We start from the raw sequence: 19,661 nt of genomic DNA on the forward strand, positions 1-19,661 counted from the left end.
GATCTGGTAAGGGTTTGTAAACAAGATGTTATCTGTGCTGTCTTGATAGTCAAAGCCTGTGCAGAGGCATGCAATAGGAAATGAAGTCAGGGTGAGGGAACAATAAGGGGGGCAGTTTTGTCTTGTTCTGCAGAATGCAGGAAGGGAAGGAATACAAAATGTCATTGACTGGAAGGATAGACTGGTAAAAAACTGCTAAAGGTTTTCAATGCCAAGTTGAAAAGTTTGTATTTTATCCTAGAAGGTTTTTGAGAAAGGAAGTGACCAAATAACGCTGAGGGCTAATACTCCACCGCTATCAGGGAGGTAACAAGCTTCTAGTGGTTTGTCCACAAGTGGCACCTTCTCTGCAGGTTACAGATGTAGACCACCGCCAAGCATCTGGAGGGGTTCAGTGCCTTGCCCAGGATCACAAAGTCAGGGTTTTCTAGGGTTAGGACCAGAAGCCACATCTTACAGGGCTATAGCCAGTTCTTTTGCCACTATGGATAGTAAGTGATAGAACAACAATGATAGTAACGAATAATTACACAGCACTTTAAGGTTTGCAAAGCACTTTACTTATCTCAGACCCATAGAAGATAATATTAGCAGTTATGTAGAGGATGAACTGGGGAAGGGAAAGACTGGAAGTATGAAGACCAATCAGGAGGCTACTGAGGCACTTGTGGACATAACAGGAGACTAGCTGGGGATTAGAAAGAAACAGAAGGTAAAAGGGAGTCAACAAAACGAAGCTTGTAACTGACTGGATCTGAGAGGTGAGGAAGAAGAAAGAACCTAGAGTGACTCTGAGGGGCGGCACACCTGGGTGGCTGAGGTGGTGACCTTAATGGGAATGAAGAAGCTGGGAGGAGACAAAGGCTGGGGGGTAGGCAGGGTAGGGGACAGAAAATGAGCATTGTTTTAGATATGCTGAGTTTGAGATGACAGACCACATCTGTGTGGAGAGATATCATTAGAGGTGAGAGAACAGTGATGAATAAATATCTGAAATTCATTCCATAGTGATGGTAACTGAATCCATAGGAGCTAATTAGATCACAGTAGAGTACACAGAATAGGGGAAAGGAAAGATGGGAGAAGGCAGGTCCAGGATGGAGCTTTGGGGGATAACCATGCTGATGCGCAAGAAATAGCAAAATTTATTCCCCCCCCCCAATTATGTTGAGAGAAAAAATCAAGACCAGAGTATCTACAGATTCATGGTACATTAACTGCAATTCTACATCTTTCTCAAAAGTAATCTTCTAGTAGATCAGTAAAGTTAATGTTCCAGAAAGAATTTTCTTTAGTAATGATCACCATCCTGTAAAATAATTATAAATATCTACCTGTGGTTATGCCATTAGGAACATCTGTGGTACTGTATCACATATGTATTTAATGTCCTAAACTTTTTTTTTGTAAAAAGCTTTATTTTTAGAAAGGTAACATGGAATATTTCTTTTTTGAGTCAGTATTTCCATAAAAATCAGAATTCTTTTCAGTTCAGCAAATAATACTATGTTCATAAATTTAGTGACTAAAAATTAACATAAGGACCACTTGATATATTTTTTGACTACTCTCTAAAGAAGTCTGCACAACATATGGCCCGCGGCCTATGGGCTATGTTTTTCAGGCCTGTTCTGTATCCTCTACATTTTTTGCTGGCCGCCCAAAATCCTTTCAAGGCTGCAAGCAGTCCATGGGCTGAATGTTGTGCAGACATGCTCTAAGGTATCAAAAAATATATTAATGATACAAAAATATAAACATTATTTTAGCAGGTAATATTAATAGCAAATTCTTTTGTTAAAAACTGCTTTAATTAACATGTTTAAAAGACTAAATGACTCAGTACTACCTCTGAAAAACTGAATAATCTCAATAATAAATAAAAAAACTTTCAAGGTATACTTACTAAAGACTGAATCAGCATAGTAAGGCAATTTTTCTGGATCTCAGGAGGTATATTTGCAAAGCTTCTCTCTGACCAACACCTTGCAAAATGCTTTACAATCCACCTATTAGAAATTCAAATTAAGAAGAATTAAAATAATCTCCTAACATCTTTTAATGACATAAAGTATAAATGACTACATTATAACTAGATGAAATTATTGTTAGAACTTATGGTAACATTCTTAATTCATTTCATGGTAGGATTAATTCAGCCATCTTTTGTAGAAAAGCAGTTTTCAGCTCAGCATCGAGTTGAGCCAATGTAAACAGAAGTGAACACAATAAACTGCATTTAATAACTGTGGATACAGTTAATCCTGTCCACCTTCAAAGTGAGAACTAAACTGGGAAATTGGCTCAATTATCCTAACTTGTTGGCCACTGCAGTTCTAAAGCTATGCCCAGAAAAAATGACAGATCTGAAAGTGTTATCAAAATAGGGAAGTTGGGGCATGTAGGTGGCACAGTGAATAGAACACAGACCCTGGAGTCAGGAGGACTTGAATTCAAATCTGACCTCAGACACTTAATACTTATTAGTTGTGTGACCTTGGGCAAGTCACTTAACCCCAACTGCCCTGCCTTTCCCCCTCAAAAAAAAAAAAAGGCAAAATAGGGAAGTCATGAAAATAGGACTGCCAAACTGATATCATAAATAGTACTTCAGATCACTTACTTCATACAATCATCATAAAGACTTTCCACTCCCACCGAATGAGCAATAATCAGACATTCTAGCATAGCCTCCAGTCTCCCCGGGGCAGGCTACAACAACAACAAAAATACCAAAGCATTGTTCTTTACCGACTGAAGGAGGAACATGCCTGCGTCACATTAAGAAGCAGAAAGCTAAAAACACATCTTTACAAAATAATTAGGCACCATTTACACATCTGTAAATTTATGTGAACAAGGGTCCTCAAACAGTCTACTCTTCTTTTAAAATCAAGAAACATGTTAGACAGAATCTTTGGTTTTGCACAGAAGAACATTTGATTCATTTAGATTTCAGAAAGTACAATATTTTGATGATAGTTTTTTTTTGCCTTGGCTGATTGTCATCATTTTCTCTATATACTTTTAGCCATGCCACCTCTAAAGTCATGATGAATAGAAAGGCCACTGGACTGGGAAGCAGAGTTCTGCTGTTCCTAACTTGTAAACATGTACACAGCACAACCTTTCTAGGTCTCAATTTATTCGTTTTTAAAATGAAGGAATCAGAAGAGTTGATTTCTAAAGTATGTTACACCTCTAAACTGATCATCACGCATCATCATGCAAGAAAACCAAATTGTTTAATCTGTTTCTTACAGCATTTTCTTTGTCTGTGAGTTCCCTATACCAATTAAATCACAGGCACAGTCCCTATTCCCATCCCTTTTTAAAAGTATTAGATGTACTTTTTAACATACACACACACACACACACGTGTGGCATGGAAATTTCTGCACTGACCTAAAATAAAAAGAGATAAAGAATCAAAATAGATTAGTGATATAACATATCAACCAGAAGCAGAGATTAAAAGATAAATAAAATCATGGAATGTAAAGGTCAACTTTGTAATAATATTCTGAAATATCCTCAATATTTGGAACACAATATTTAAGTCAGGTCACTCCTAATGAAATTCCAAAAGACATTTCTTGGTGTGAACTTTGTCCAAATGAGTTGCACAGAAGTTACTCTGCTTTATGCTTATTGTAAATTTGGAACCACATATTTAATAAGGTATAGCAGTTGTCAAATTTAAATATCTAATAATTCACAACATACATGTGAAGTACTGCTGCTCACAAAAGAGAGAAAACTCATCTTCAGATATGTCTCTGAGCACAGCCACTAACGTGAGAGCTTTTCAAACATGGCCATCAAGTCCTGACTCATTTTGGAAAGTGCCTTAAGTTTGGTTTTCCCTCTAAGAACGCAACATGACTTTCAAGGACTGGCCCTGTCTTTCCTCAGTATAGAGAACTCCTGATAAGAAAGTGGTACCTATTCTACATGTAGGGTGGAGAGAGTTGCCTGGGACCCTGAGAGTTTGAGGGACTAGCTCAACTTCACATGGCTAGTGTATGTAAAAACAGAACTGGAACCCAGCCTTTTCTGATTATGAGCCTGGGTCTCTATCAATGCCACATTACCTCTCTTAAAACAAATTAAACTGAATTAAAGTTAATCGGTCTTAAGTATAAGACAAGCTTGGAGGTAACTCAGGATACCCTGTACTTTGGTTATTTTAACATGCATCCCCAGATGGAAACCATTATACAGGCAGTAATCACTGAACAAATACCCAACTTACAAAGGACCCATGAGCATCCCAACTCCATCATGAATGTTCTTCCCATTGTCTTCTCCGTTTCCACAACGATTATTATATGTATGATTATTGTAGTAGTATAATAGAGTAGTAGTTAATATAATCTACTATGAGGGAGACTTTCTTGTTTTAAAGAAAATAGACTTAAAAGTAGAAAGAAAAAAATGTACATTTTTAGAGAGCTAATCTTTAAAAGTATCCCTTGTTGGTCCCTTTTGCCTTTTGCTGTTAGGTCCTTGCTATACCCCTCAACTTGTAGAGAAGGTGGGGGATGGGGGAGGGAGGGAATCAGAGAAGTCAGTATTAAAGAAGGATGGGTGTCTTTTGTAGGTAACAAGGATTCTGTTATTTCAAGGAGATGGAAGGTGTTTGAGAGAAAGAAGTCTAATATGAAGGGCAGTTTATTAGCAACAGACAGGGGGTCTCAGAAGTCACAGTGTAAGGGGAGGCAGAATGGAATAGGAAAGGCAGAATGAAATAGGAACACAGAGGAGTATGAATAGGGTGAATGGGGGGAATAAGGGTTGTGGGAATGGTTAAAACGGAAGGGAGTTTTTATCTAGTCAGTCTTTGACAAATTCTGATTCCTAATCACAGACAGAAGGAAAGGAAAGGCTTTGCTATGCATGGATCAGTAATAAATAGTAAAGTGACCATCATCATCATCTCCACCTTCATCTTTGGTTCTGAATTGACTGGATCTAGTAGTAAGAGGTGTGTTGTTCCTCCGTGGCTGGTCAGGTAGCAGTGGAATTTTTCAATGACCACAGCCCAAGCCCCAGGACTGACAGGGACTGGAGGAGGGGGAGTCTCTTGTCCTGAGGAGGTCAGGAAGTGTGGTGAATAGAAGTCTGCTGTTTGGACCTGCTCTGATTATGGGGTGGGAGATTTGCTCATTCTCCCCAGTCTAGCTTCCATGTTGATTTGATTTCATCACCTTCCTAGTACAGACAACAGGCAGAAGGGGCCTTGATCCTGGTCCTGACTGGATCTTCCTGACTACCAATCATTCCTAGAGCCTATATTTTGTTTTTTCCTGTCTAGCTGCACATTTTTATAGTCCTGAATATAGAAAACCCCATATCTAGTGAAGGGCAAAATAGATAGAAACAGACAAGCAAGGAATGTATTTCACCTTAACAGTGATGGTTTGTCCATTTTTTTTCTAGGAAAAAAATGAGACGCCTCAAGGAAAAGACAAAAAAAAAGTCCTATTTTAAATTATTGAGATTCAAATGAAATCTTAATTCTATTTGTAACTCTTTCAAGTACAAGTTTCATTATGCAGAATTTCTTTATGATGCTGGGTCATGCTGTGGTTACACAAATCCTTCAAATCAGGTATATTATTTACAAGTTCATTTATTTAATGCTTGTATCTTGTCTTTTTTTTCCCTTCTGAATCACACTGCTTTTTTATTTTTTCAAATATTTTATTTTTTCTAACTACATGTAAAATTTTTTAAACACTCGTCTAATTTTTTTCCATTTAAATAGCATTTTATTTTTTCCAATTATGTATAAAGGCAATTTTTAATATTCACTTAAAAAATTTTGAATTCCAAATGTTCTCCTTCTTTCTCCTCCCTAAAAATGGTAAGCAATTCGATATATACTCTGTCTACTTTCAAAATTACTTGAGATAGGTAAAATAAAGCAGAGTGGATGGTAAGATACATAAAAATAGAACAGAGGCAGTCTAAAGGAATATGTAGATGCTTTCAGGTGTTATATCACTTGATCAGTGAACTTCATTCTAAAATTCCTCTGAATTTTTGCTAATGCAAAAAGGGAAACAATTTGTTACATAGATTTGTTTTCTGAAAAATAGAAAGCATACACATTCATTTGTAAAAATAAAATTTTTCCCATAACTAAATGCAAGGGAATTTGCATGGATCCTTAGATAACTAGAACAGTACATAACTAAAATTCCCAACCAAGAAGAAAAAATATTGAGAGATTTCCTATCATCCTTCTATAAAGGCAAAGAGTTTAATATTAAATCATAGCCTAGTGAAGTCTTTATACAAGGCCCTGAGATAATGAGGTCCAGGCACTTTGCTTTATGATGGCCTAACTTAATGCTCACTAAATACTTAAGGTTGATTGATTTCTCAATTGGGATCACCTTTTCCTAAGAGCAGCATGCTCTTAGTATTGCAAAGAGCTCAACAATATTTTCCCTTAGAATTCAAAATCCTCTGGGTATTTTAGGTCTATACACTGGATATAAGATTTCAGAGATAGAGTACATACCTTCTGGAAGAAATTACAGTAGTCTCTTCTAAGAATATAAAGTGTTACTTCTTTTAACCCTTCTAATCCATACATATCTGCCAGGTTCAGTATCTGACTAAAGCAAAAACAGTAATGATCAAAATCAGACAAATAGATTTTGTAATTACAAACAAAATTTGCTTAAAAAACAAATAAAGTACAAATTACTCCCATTTTTTTTTGTTCTAAATAACAAAATGCATGTTTTATTGTAGATGTCAGCAAGCATGGACACCATCGGAATGAAGAGCTTGCTCTGCTACCTACTTGAGCAGTGGGGACCAAACAGAATAAAGGAAGGCAAATCAACTGAAATCTCCTGGGCCCTTCAGGGACAAGTTATCTGTCCAATGGAAGTGAAAGACAATCAATGAATAGTCAACTGAATGGGATAGGAAAGGGCTCTGCATAAAAGACCTACTGTATGCAGAGCACTTAATGTTTGCTGACTTAAAGTGGAATTTTCCTACAGGTTTACAGCAGCAAACTTTCAATATTCAATCCTGCTCCTTGGAATTTTTTTTAGTGGAATATATTAATAAATGTAATAGAATAATATCAAAGGAAAAATCAATTTTAGGAGATTAAATGCTCATGTTTTTATTCTTTTGGAGCTAGGACACAAACAAAAACCAAGCTCTCAGAAAAACTGATTAAAGGATGTTGGAACTTTAATCTATCACGTGGGCAGTTTGTTGAGTTGGCATCGTGCAATAAAATAAATGTTTTACTGACATGACAGTCTTTAATACCTACATTACCAAATAAGTCTAATCTTTGTTAATTTTTTTCTTGAAAAGACAGCATCTAATACTCAACAAAAATACTGACATTTCAGTTCAAAATTCAATAAAAGTTTAATATAAGTTAAAATTACATATATGTAAAGACACTGAAAATTATCCTATCATGAAAATAATTTCTTATAGATACAAAAACTTTGCTAAAGATTAATCCATATAAGTGGATCATCATTTCTTCTAAAGAAACAAGCAAAGTAGCATTATTTCTAGATCTCTTAAAAGCATACTTTCCATATATTTTTAAAAAAACAGCTAAACTGATGTTTATGAAACAAAAACAGTTAAATTGATTTTTGTTTAATTAGTCCTATAATATATAATTCGTTAAGATAGAGACAAGGAATCAACATAAAAAAAGAATAAAAAATCTAGAAAGGTGAATACATACCCTGCATTAGCTTTATTTGGAAAACCCAGAGTCCCTCCATATATAAAATGCATCATAACATTCATTTCTACTGGTTTTACACTGAAAAACAAAAGCATTATTTGCACATATTTAGGAATAATTAATTTTCTTATATTTCATTTATATTTGAAGCACTGAAATACTATTTCACTAAAATTATTCTTTGTGTAAAATACAGTGAGGGAAAATTCTAGTAGTTCAAATTCCCAAATATTTCACAATAACCATACTTATAACCTCATTACATAATAATGACTATTATTATATCCATGTATGTAAAGCACTAAACTTAAAAAAACCACTACTGTTGTGTGTAAATGTCACTAAGTACAATTGAGTATGATCAAACAATATTTGTTAAGCACATAGTGAGAAACTATAATTGTTAAATTGTAAACAGTTGTTTAAATCCCTGAACTATTAAGGGAACAAGAGGAAAGATGTTAGTACATGGGGTGGATTTTCTATGAAGAATTTATGGAGAATCCTATTAACTTACACATTATGAAATCAAAGGATAATATCCACGTAGATTAAAATTCTCTTTCTATCCTTGAATTTTTTTGGCCAATAGTTTTAAAATGTTAATTCCTACATTTAAGATTAAACTATTACAATTGACATACATGTATATATGTATACACACACACAAAAACACATTTATTTAAGCACACGACTAGGTAAACACCAATTATCAAAAATTCAGAGTTAAAAAGATTTAAAGGGGGTGGCTAGGTGGCACAGTAAGAGTGCCGGCCTGGAGTCGGGAGGACCAGATTGGTTCTGGCCTCAGACACTTAACAACCACACACAAAAAAAGAACTTGCCGTGTAACCTTGGGCAAGTTACTTAACCCCAATTGCTTAAAAAAAAAAAAAAAAGATTTAAGAATAGAACATGGGCCCTGGAGTCAGGAGGACCAAGTTCAAATCTGGCCTCAGACACTTGACACTGTGTGACCTTGGCCAAGTCACTTAACCCCAACTGCCCCCCCTTCCCCCCCCCCCCCCCAAAAAAAAAGATTTAAGAAACAAGAAAAACCTTAGTCAGAAACAATACTTTCTTTTCTTTGGCCACAAATGATCCAATTTAAAGATTACATAGCAAATATAACTTTTTTGTTTGGATGAACTATAGGAAAAAGCTAATGTAATAAATGACAGAATAAGGATGTAAAAAGATTACGATACGGCTAACAATAATATGATAATAGGGATAACTTGGAATCAAGAAAATCAAATGTAAAAGTACAGGATGAGAGAGGTGGAGACAGACTATTTTTATTTTTTTTAAAAAAGAATCTAGAGGTGGTAGTGGACTGCAAGTCAAATATAAGTCAAATAGGTAAGACGGTGCCAAAAAGTTAACTTAATCTTAGGCTGCATTAACAAAGGCATACTATTGAGAAAGGAGAGTCGAGATGCCCTTTGTGCCATGCCCTACTCTGCAATGGCCAGGAAGGGAACAAGCTTCCATGACAGAGAACATCTGAAGGGTAAGTGGCTTTAGTGGTCAGCTAGTCAAACCCTCACCTGAAAGTCATCACGTAACATGTTTTGTTCATCATCTATGTCTTCTACCGTGTTTCCCCGATAATAAGACCTATCCTGAAAATAAGCCCTCCCCTTACTGTGTAAGATTCCTCTAAAATAAGTCCTCCCCCGAAAATAAGCCCTATTGAGATTGCTACTGTAGTGAAGGTGATCTCCTGCGCTACACGCTACATTACGGTACCCTCTGTATGCACCTCCCCACCCCCCCGTGAAACACACGCCACGCTCCGAGCTGCATCCAATCAGAGCTGCAGCAGTGAGCGCGTCATCCTGTTCTTCCCCAGTGATTTGCTTGCTGGTGCCATTGAGAGCAGTGCCCCGGAGGAGAGCTGAGGCAAGACAACATAAGCCCTCCCCTGAAAATAAGCCCTCTGGTGTTTTTCTTTACAAAAAATTTAATAAGACAGTGTCTTATTATTGGGGAAACACGGTAGCTCCCTTCAAAGGAACCTTTTTTTAAGTATACTTCTCAAAAGTGCTGATTGGTAGGTGGCTTTTCTTGATGTCATGGCTAAATTTTCCTTGTTGAAATTTCTCCCCATTACTCCTTGTTCTGCTACCAAAGGCGAAATAGGTCATCCATGTGACAGCCTTTCACAGACATGAAGACTGATACTGTGTCTCCTTCTGAGTCTTTTTTTCCGGCTACATTTCCACATGTCCTTCACTTGAGTCTTTGTCATCTTGGTCACCTTCTTTTGTCTGATCAGTATCAAACTACTGCTCAGAAAACTGGGCATCTCAACAATCCTTCTTCCTCCCTTATAGCTAGCCTTTGCCCCTGCAGTACCAAATGGATACGTATAAATAGCCAGTTTTCTTTTTCCCTCATCCTTCAATTATGCTCAAAGGGCAACTAGAGGGTAAAGGGTCGAAAGTTTAAGACACATAATAGCTTTATTACAATAGCTAGCTAACATCAATGTAAGTGCTTTCTGATTTGCAAAGTGCTTTCTTTACATTATCTCATGAGGATGTCAAAGGAGGTAGGGATATTTTTAGCCTTGAGAAGATTCTGGGTATGCCTGATAATTTTCTTCAAGAAAATCTGGAGGACTGTCACTTAGAAGAGGAACAGTGTTGTTCTGTTTGGCTTCAGAGGGTGAATTTTGGAGAAATGGTTAGAAGTTGCACAAACGCAGATTTATGTTTGAGAGGAGGAAAAGCTGTTGGGCCGAAATGAGAGAGACAAGAGACCCCCAAGAATATAAAATTTGGAAGTGGATTTTATTTTCCACTGGACTATTCGGGGTCAGCCCCAAATAGAACAGTGAGTCTGCACAGACAATGTGTCGGCTTTTAAAGGGATACCATGTGGCCAAAGGTTAGGTGTTACACAAGGAGAAACTTGCAAAGGCCAAGAACAATGACTGGTCAGTACACACCTTGAAATTCCCGCTGGCACCCAGAAACCCGCCCACCTCTGTGGAGGTGGGTGACTGGGTAAAGGTAGAGATGTGTGGGGGAAGGGACAGGGAATTTAACCTAGGCTAAAATTCTTAGAGGCGGTGAGTTCTTGCTCCCCTCAGGCTACAAAGCAGAGGCTGGATGACCCCTTTGGAGGCAAAGAGAGGGGCTAAGATTCTGGCCAATGTGGAGGTGCTGTGATGCTGTGAATGGACTTTAGAGTTCATGTGGTATAACCTCACATTCACAGGGGAATATAGCTTATTAATCATTCCTCACAGATGACCCTCTAACCATGGCTTTGAAACATTCAGTGAAGGGCAGATCACAATCCTTTGGGAGACAGCTCTATTAATTAAAAAGTCCCTCCATACGTAAAGCTGAAATTTGCTTCTCTGTAACCTTTATCAATTGGCTCCAATGTGGTCTAAACGAACAAAGAACATTGGGCCTTGGTCATCATGTTCTTTGGTATTCCCTTCTTCAGTCTAAATAAACGATTATTCTAAAGGACATATTTCTGAGCCCCTCAATATTCTAGTCATCCTCCTCTGTACACATTCCAGTTTGGCAAGACACTTCTTAAAGTATAGAACAGAATGAGGTGAGATCAGTGGAAAAGAGAGCAGGGCTCCTCTCTGCTGTCACTGTAAACGTGGGAGCCTATGGTTATGTAACATTCTACAGAGTATCAGATGGGATTGGAGGGGTTTTGCTTAATTCTTTTTTCCAATTCACATGAGAAGCATCCTAAAAGGAGAGGGAAGTAATGAAAGTGAGGGGATTATATCCACAAGTGGTGGGGATGTGAAAACAAAAGAGAGTACTCTCAGTGTTCCAGACACCATGTTCATTTATCCATTAAATATGTATATATATGGCAAGTACACAATGATGTTTAAGATATAGTCTGTGGCCTCAAGAAGTTAATAATTTGAGTGGAGAAACAATATTTGACATTTACGTAGAGATTTCAGGTAAAGAACACTTTATATTCAGTATCTTATTTGATTCTCATAAAATGCTAAGTAAGTAGTACAAGTATTATTACCCAAATTTTATATATGAGGAAACTGAGGTTCAGTAATGTTAAGAAAGTTGCCCATGGGTTTCATACCCAACACTTTCCATCACACCATAAAGCATTTTAAAGCTATTATAGTCACTGTACAAAAAAGCTGGGTCAACAACTAAGAATCATAAACTGGGGCAAGTTTAGTGAGTCAGGCAGACTAAAAGCTAGGTTCTGCAACAAACAAGTCAAAGATCTCCAAGGTGCTTTGGCCAACAGCTGATGGGAATGAGGGGCAGAAAAGAAGAACCTTTTTTAGTCTTAAAAGTCTAAGACCTGTTAATATAAGCTTGGCTTCTCACTGGCAGAGGCTAAGTCCTCATATACACCTTGCTGAGACTGTTATCTCTGGACAATGAGCACCTAGGTGGCACAGTGGCTAAGTGTTGGGCCTGGGCTCAGGAAAACCTGAATTCAAACCTGACCTTAAACAGTTATTGTGTGAGACTGGGCAAGTCACCTGATCTCTGCCTGCTGCTCTAGCCTCAACTGTAAGCTAAAGCTAGTAAGAGTAGGCTGCTCCCAGGGCAGAGAATGAGATATTTATCAAGCATTTTATGATGCCACATACTCTGGAATGGGTAGGTCTTCCCTGGGAGTATTCAGCTTCTCCGGTAACACAGAAGAGATGTTCCCTTTCATCGGATCTTTCTCTCTCCTGGAAGCCTTCATATCACCACTCCTCAACAGCCACCCCAGCATGGCAGACATCAGGGTTTTGGCAAAGGCCTTAAAATTCAGGAACTGACAAGTAGAACAAATGAGGTTTCTAGTTTCAGATGTGCCATAAATTAGTTCTATAACCTAGGGTAAGTCCTTTAACCTCTCAGAGGCTAAAATTCTCCTTTATAAAATGAGAGAACTGAACTGGATGGTCTTCAAGGCTGAGGCTTTTGAGTCTAGAAGACTGATACCATTAGAATGCTGGGCCTGGAGTCAGGAAGACCTGAGTTGAAACCCAACCTCCGATACTTACTAGGTGTGTGAGCATGGACAAGCTGCTTAACCCGCCTGCCTCAACTGACAAACAGGGATAATAACACACCCCACAGGCCTGTCATGGGAACCAAACAAGATGTTGCTAAAGCTTTCTGCACAGTACCTGACACATAAGAAGTGCTTAACACAGGCTTATTTCCACCGTTCCTATCAAAATATCATAGATCAGTCAAATCAGAACTCAGAAACATTGGCATTTAGGGAATCACTGAGACATTCAAGGACACTTTCAGTAGAGAAGGATAAAAAGTAAAAAAATAGGGGATCATATTATGCATTTTAATCATCTAATACCAAACAAATACACTTTATTTGTGTCCCCCACCCCCAAACCAATTTTCCTCACAGGATATGGTACAATTAACATTTGCATTACGTATACACTAGTCCCCAACTTAATAACAACTCATGACTAGTCTAACACCTTATGACCCATTAGTACTAGAGATTTCACATGCTGCCTCTTGTGTTGAAGTGACTGCTTTTGCAATCAGCCCTCCCTCCAGTCTCTGGTATAGAGAGAAGGTCAGATATGACTTCCATCTGACTGTACACAGGAAAACTAGGGGGATTTAGAGTCTGACTTACATCTCCTGCTATGCCATACACTGCCTGAGAACTACAGCCTTCAGAGGGAACAGAAGAGGAAAATGGAGATGTTCCATCTGACTGTGCCCCCTTCCACTTCATGCTGTTCATGTCCCCTGCCTCCTGAATTGGCTAAACTAGCCAGTGGATTTGGATTCTGCAAGAAAAAGGAGACATCTGGAACGCTGATTACCACATCTGTTTATGAGCCTTACATGAGGAATCATAGGGATGGGGACGACTGGGCAGTCCAGTCCAGCAGCACAGCGGGGTACACACAAAACAGTGATCCCAGAAGGGGGAAAGAAGGGGTGGTACATATGGGAAGAAAAGGGGAATGCTTACACCTACCATATTATAAGGAGCCCTATTCCCATGCATAGTCATCTTTGGGCCATCTCCAGATGAAGAACTAAAGAACAGCAAGGGGCTCTTAGCACCTAGGCTTTTTATTCTCTTGCAGGGCTTATTAGGCAAGTAAGTGGGGTTTTATTGGGGGGAGTGGTAGGGGTATCCCACCAGTGAACTTCTCAAATGATGCCTGGATTTCCACCAGCAGACCTATCTTACACCAGTAAGTGTCACTGCTCTTGGTGAGGGCCTGGACCATTAGTTAAAAGCTTGCTCCCTGTTCACCTCCCTCATTAGAGGAGCTTTTTACTTAATGGTTTACATGCTCAAGCCTAGTCATACTCTATAAGATGTTCCCAATGACTCTGAATGCCATCATTATTCATACTGTATCCTCCATCCGTCACCACCTGATTTGTTATTTTTATCCCCCTCAATGTTTCCACTCCAAAGTCCCAACCAAATGTTACCCAACCCTTCCACTATGCTCTCTGGATTGCCTGTTCCATAGGGAACAAAACTGCTTTCAAAGTACTTACTCCTTCCACCTTCTGACAATCACTGACTATAGCCTCTCTGGCTGCAGTACTCACTGCAGCTTCACTCCTTCCCCTCAGCTCACTGGTTGAGGTCAGGGAGTTGGAATGCTCCTTGCTCCATTGTCACTTCTAGGTTGTCCTTCTGCTTCCATTGCTCAGAAACCTCTCCTCCTTTAAGGGTCCTCAGAATCCACATCTTCCACCCAATCAAAATCCTGATAGTTATTGTCTACAGACCTCCAGGTCCCTCCCGTTCCTTCCTCAATGAGTTCAGTGTCTGGCTGACAATCTTTCTCTTTCCCCCAATTCCTGTCTTCATCCCAGAAGACTTTAACATACAATGGGTACTTCCTCAAACACCTAAACCTCTTCCACCAACCCATTTCCTCTGAACTTCATCTCACCATAGTCACACAAAAACAGTTATACCCTTGATCTTGCCCATAAATGTACAACCTCCATATTCAACAACTCTGAAATCCCATTATTTTACCATAATCTTTGGGCTTTCCACCTCTCCCTCTGACTTTCCCTGCCAAAGCCTACTTCTGTCCACTCCATGACCTCTAATCTCAATTCTCTCCCAGGCCACCTTATTTGCCCTAACCACTCACTCTCTCCTCTTTTCCTCATCTTAATCTCTTGGTGAACCAGTTTAACTTTACTATGGGCTCCTCTCAAGTCCCTAGTGCCCTTATTATATCGTTAGCTGTGCCCTGTCAAGCTTTAGAACACTCCATCTGTCTTTAGAACCATCCGCTGTCTTTGCTCCTATACACATACCACTGAACAAAAGAGGAGAAAATCACACAACTCTCTGATTGGGTCCACTACAAATTTAGAGGTTACATGACCTCAAGTTACTTGGGGCCCTTACTGCAGCTAGGCAATCCTCATATACCTCCCTTAACAACTCACTATCCAACTCTCCACAGTGGCTCTTCCAAATCTTTTCATCCCTCCTCAAACCCCAGCCCTCCACCCTCTCAGCTAAGAACTCTGTCTGATATCTTACTGAAGAGATTGAGGCCATTTGCTGAGAACTCCCTCTTTTCCGTCTGCCTCCTCTCATATCACTCATATCTTTTGTCACTATCTCCCTCACCCATCACTCTGGAAGAGATGGCCCTACACCTTCTCAAGGTTAATCATTCCATCCACACAAGTGATCTCATTCCAATCCCATCACTTTCAATGGACTGTATGTACCCTCTGTCATCCCCATCCTCTCATTTATCTTCAATCTCTCCCTTTCCTAACAGCTGCAAACCTGTCCATGTCTCCTTTATGCTCAAAGTCCCTTCCTGGGTTATCATCCTATACCTTTTCTGCACTTTGAGAAGGCTATCTATAACAGGTGGCTCTACTTCTCTCTTTTTTAAACCCTCTCCAATTTAGTTTCTGATGTCATTCAACTGAAACTGCTCTTTCCAAAGTTACAAGTTAATTACTAAGTTTCAAGGAATTTTCCCAATCACCATCCATCTTGACTTCTCTTTCCAGTTGGGTCTACAGTGGTGACTTTAGGACCGTGAATTAAAACATTTATTTCAATTATATGGTTAGATATATTCTCCAGGCAAGCCAACCACTTGGTAAAATCCTTTTTTCCAAAGTGCTCCAAAAGTGGAGGTTTTTTTCCCTTAAAAAAGGGAGGGGGGGGTCCTACCAAATTCTTTTTATGACACAAATATGGTACTGATACCTAAATCAGGAAGAGACAAAACAGAGAGAGAAAATTATAGACCAATTTCCCTCATGAATATAGATCCAAAAATTTTAAATAAAATATTAGCAAAAAGACTATAGCAACTTATCACAAGAATAATACACTTTGATTAGGAAAGATTTATTCCAGGAATGCAAGGATGGTTCAGTATTAGGAAAACCATCAGTATAATTGATCATATCAACAATAATACTAGCAGAAACCATATGATTATCTCAATAGATGCAGAAAAGGCTTTTGAAAAAATACAACATCCATTCCTATTAAAAACACTCAAAGTATAGGAATAAATGGAGTTTTTCTTAAAATAAAAGGTAGCATCTATTTAAAGCCATCAGCAAGTATTATATGTAATGGAGATAAATTAGAAGCATTTCCAATAAGATCTGGGGTGAAACAAGGATGTCCACTGTCACCCCTCTTATTCAATTTGGTCCTAGAAATGTTAGCAGTAGAAGCAAAAGAAAAAGAAATTGAAGGAATCAAATTAGGCAAGAAAAGACTAAGATATCACTCTTTGTAGATGATATACTTAAGAGAATCCTAGAAAATCAAGTAAAAAACTACCCGAGACAATAAATAAATTTGGCAAAGTTGCAGGATATAAAATAAACCCACATAAATCCTTGGTATTCCTATATATTTCTTTTTTTTTTATGAGCAATAGGGGTTAAGTAACTTGCTCAAGGTTACACAGCCAGGTGTTTCTGGGTGGGTGCTAAGTGTCGGAGCCCGGATTCGATCCCCAGGTCTTCCCGACACTGGAGCCGGTGCTCTTACTCACTGTGCTACCTGGCTGCCCCTCATTCCTATATATTTCTAACGAAATCCAATAGCAAGAGATAGAAAGAGAAATCCCATTTAAAGTTACTGTAGATATTATAAAACATCGGGGAATGTACCTGCCAAAACAAACCCAGGATCTATATGAACACAACTACAAAACACTTTTCACACAAATAAAGTCAGATCTAACTAACTGGAAAATCTTCAGTTGCTTGTGGCTGGGTTGAGCTAATATAATAAAAATGACAATTCTCACCTAAATTAAATTATATATTTAGTGCCATATGAATTAATCTACCAAAAAATTACTTTACAGAGCTAGAAAAAATAGTAACAAAATTCATTTGAAGAACAAAAGGTCCAGAATATCAAGGGAATTAATGAAAAAAACATTAGGGAAGGTGGCCTTGCCATGCCAGATTTTGATCTGTATTATAAAGCAGCAGTCATCAAAACTACTTGGTACTGGCTAAGGAATAGACCAGTGGATCAATGGAATAGATTGGGTACACAAGACTCAGCAGCCAATGACTATAGTAATCTACTGTTTGATAAACCCAAAGACCCCAGTTTTTGGGATAAGAACTCACTATTTGACAAAAACTGCTGGGAAAACTGGATCTAGGTGGCAGAAACTGGGCATAGACCATTATCTAACACCGTACACCACAGTCAAGTCTAAATGGGTGCACTATCTAGGCATAAAGTCTGATACTATAAGCAATCTTGCAAAGCAAGGAATAGTTTACTTGTCAGATTTATGGAGAAGAGAAGACTTTATGACCAAATAAGAGTTAGAGAGCATTATAAAATGCAAAATGGATAATCCTGATTACATTAAATTGAAAAGTTTCTGTAAAAACAAAGCCAATGTGGCCAAGATTAAGAGAGAAGTGGAAAGTTGGGAAAGAATTTTTATAACCAGTGTCTTGGATAAAGGTCTCATTTCTAAAATATACAGAGAACTAAGTCAAATCTATAAGAATACAAGTCATTCCCCAATTGATAAATAATCAAAGAATATGAACAGGCAATTTTCAGAGGTAGAAATTAAAGATACCTATAAGCATATGAAAAAATGCTCTAAATCACTATTGATTAGAGAAATGCAAATCAACTCTGAGGTACCACATCTCACCTGTCAGATTGGCTAAGATGACAAAACAGGAAAATGATAAATACTGGAGAGGATGTGGAAAAATTTGAACACTAATGCATTGCTGGTGGAGTTGTGAACTGATCCAACCATTCTGGAAAGCAATCTCGAACTATGCCAAAAGGGCATAGTCTAGTCCACAAGCATAGTAATACCCACTTCTAGGGTGGTATCCCGAAAGGATAATAGAAGAGGGAGGAAGACCCATATGTACAAAAATATTCATTAAAGCTCTTTTTGTAGTGGCAAAGAATTGGAAATTAAGAGGATGCCCATCAATTGGGAAATGGCTAAACAAGTTGTGGTATATGAATGTAATTAAATTGTGCTATGAGAAATGAGGAACAGACAGACTTCATAATAACTTGGAGAGATTTATATAAATTGATGCTGAGTGAGAAGAGCAGAACCAGGAGAACTTTGTACACAATTACAGACATAACGTATGTGTGATGACCAACTTTGATAGACTGGACTCTTCTCAGCAATACAAGATTATAAGACAACATCAAAAGACTCATGATGGAAAGAGATAGAACTAGAAAGAACAGAATTTGAATACAGACTGAAGCAAACTACCTGCTCTCTTTCTTTTTCTTGTTTAGTTTTGTTTCTTCTCCATTGTTCATTCCATAGGTTACAATCCTCCTTTACAAACTGACTAATGTCTAATGTGTAAGTATTTGTAGATCCTATACTTGATTGCATGGTGCCTTAGGGATTGGGGGTGGGGGAGAGGGAAGGGGAGAAAATTTGTAACTCAAGGGATTGTGGAACCGAATCTTGTAAACTAAAAGTAAACAAACAAATTAATAAAGACAAAAAAGGGGGGGGACTTCTCCTTTTGATGCAAATAAGTACTCCAAAAATCATTCTTTTGAAATCCAACAAATATCTGTGTGGTATTTTGTATTTTGTTCCCATTTCTTGATAAAATCTTTTAAACTTGCTTCTGATAAAGTTGATGGAACTTTATGTCTATTGACAAAACTTTCGAGGTTTGTTGGGAGAATCTTTGTTTCCAGCTCTTGTCTGATAAAAAGCAATGAGTGATGGTGATGTGAGGAGCCTTTTTTATTCAAGTAGCAAAACCAGATGTATTATTACCAAGCATTTGAGGAGCTCCAGCTATGCAAAAAAGTAGTATACTCTTCTTTTCAGTAAGACTTCAATTTGGCAAATTTAAATAACAGCTATTTTTTTGTTTGTTTTTACCATTTCCAAAATGTTGATGGCTTTTGTTCTTTCCAAAAGGGATTAATTAAATATGAATTTTTATCTGACAACATCAGAATGCATATAGTGAACATAAACAAGGAACTGGCTACACTGAAAGAAGCCTGCCATTTCATCCAGTTGCACTGAAAAGGAACGACAAGCCTGCCAATTTCTCAATTATCTACTTCAAAAATGTTCAAAGAAATTCTCGTATTCTAGGAAGTATTACATCATCGAACAATGGAACTACTTTATTCCCCCCACCTCTGTTCTAGTCCACAAGCCTGCTCAACCATTCCTAATGGATATTGCTTTACCAGAGCCTCTCCACTATTGTGGGGTTCTTTTGTCTGACAATACAGTGCACAACTTCACAGGATGCTTTAAGAAAAGTTTTTTTGTGTGAAATGGCAGATCCAGCGGTGGAAGGGCCCCAATCTCTTCAAACTGAGCTTTCTTAGCATGAAAAGAGCTGGGATCTTCAGGATGGACAGATGC

At 38.1% G+C, this 19,661-nt stretch overlaps 1 protein-coding gene across 3 annotated transcripts in view; it reads right to left on the minus strand.

The window, feature by feature from the left end:
* Positions 1-19,661, minus strand: part of LOC138165478 (BTB/POZ domain-containing protein 8-like) — a 120,716-nt gene that overhangs the window by 46,945 nt on the left and 54,110 nt on the right. For 2 of the 3 annotated variants that reach the window (XM_069093842.1, XM_069093843.1), the window contains 4 exons: positions 7,745-7,825; positions 6,533-6,629; positions 2,624-2,712; positions 1,907-2,009 (listed from right to left, as the gene is read on the minus strand). In XM_069093842.1, the coding sequence (XP_068949943.1) occupies positions 1,907-2,009; positions 2,624-2,712; positions 6,533-6,629; positions 7,745-7,825 (370 nt within the window). Of the gene's footprint in view, positions 1-1,906; positions 2,010-2,623; positions 2,713-6,532; positions 6,630-7,744; positions 7,826-19,661 lie in introns of those variants that run through there. The other variant, XM_069093844.1, reaches the window with a different exon arrangement.

The sequence above is a fragment of the Petaurus breviceps genome, unplaced genomic scaffold, assembly GCF_028583685.1.
Source record: "Petaurus breviceps papuanus isolate PSGF00001 unplaced genomic scaffold, PetGlider_PUasm1.0 209, whole genome shotgun sequence".
NCBI classification, from domain to species: Eukaryota; Metazoa; Chordata; class Mammalia; order Diprotodontia; family Petauridae; genus Petaurus; species Petaurus breviceps.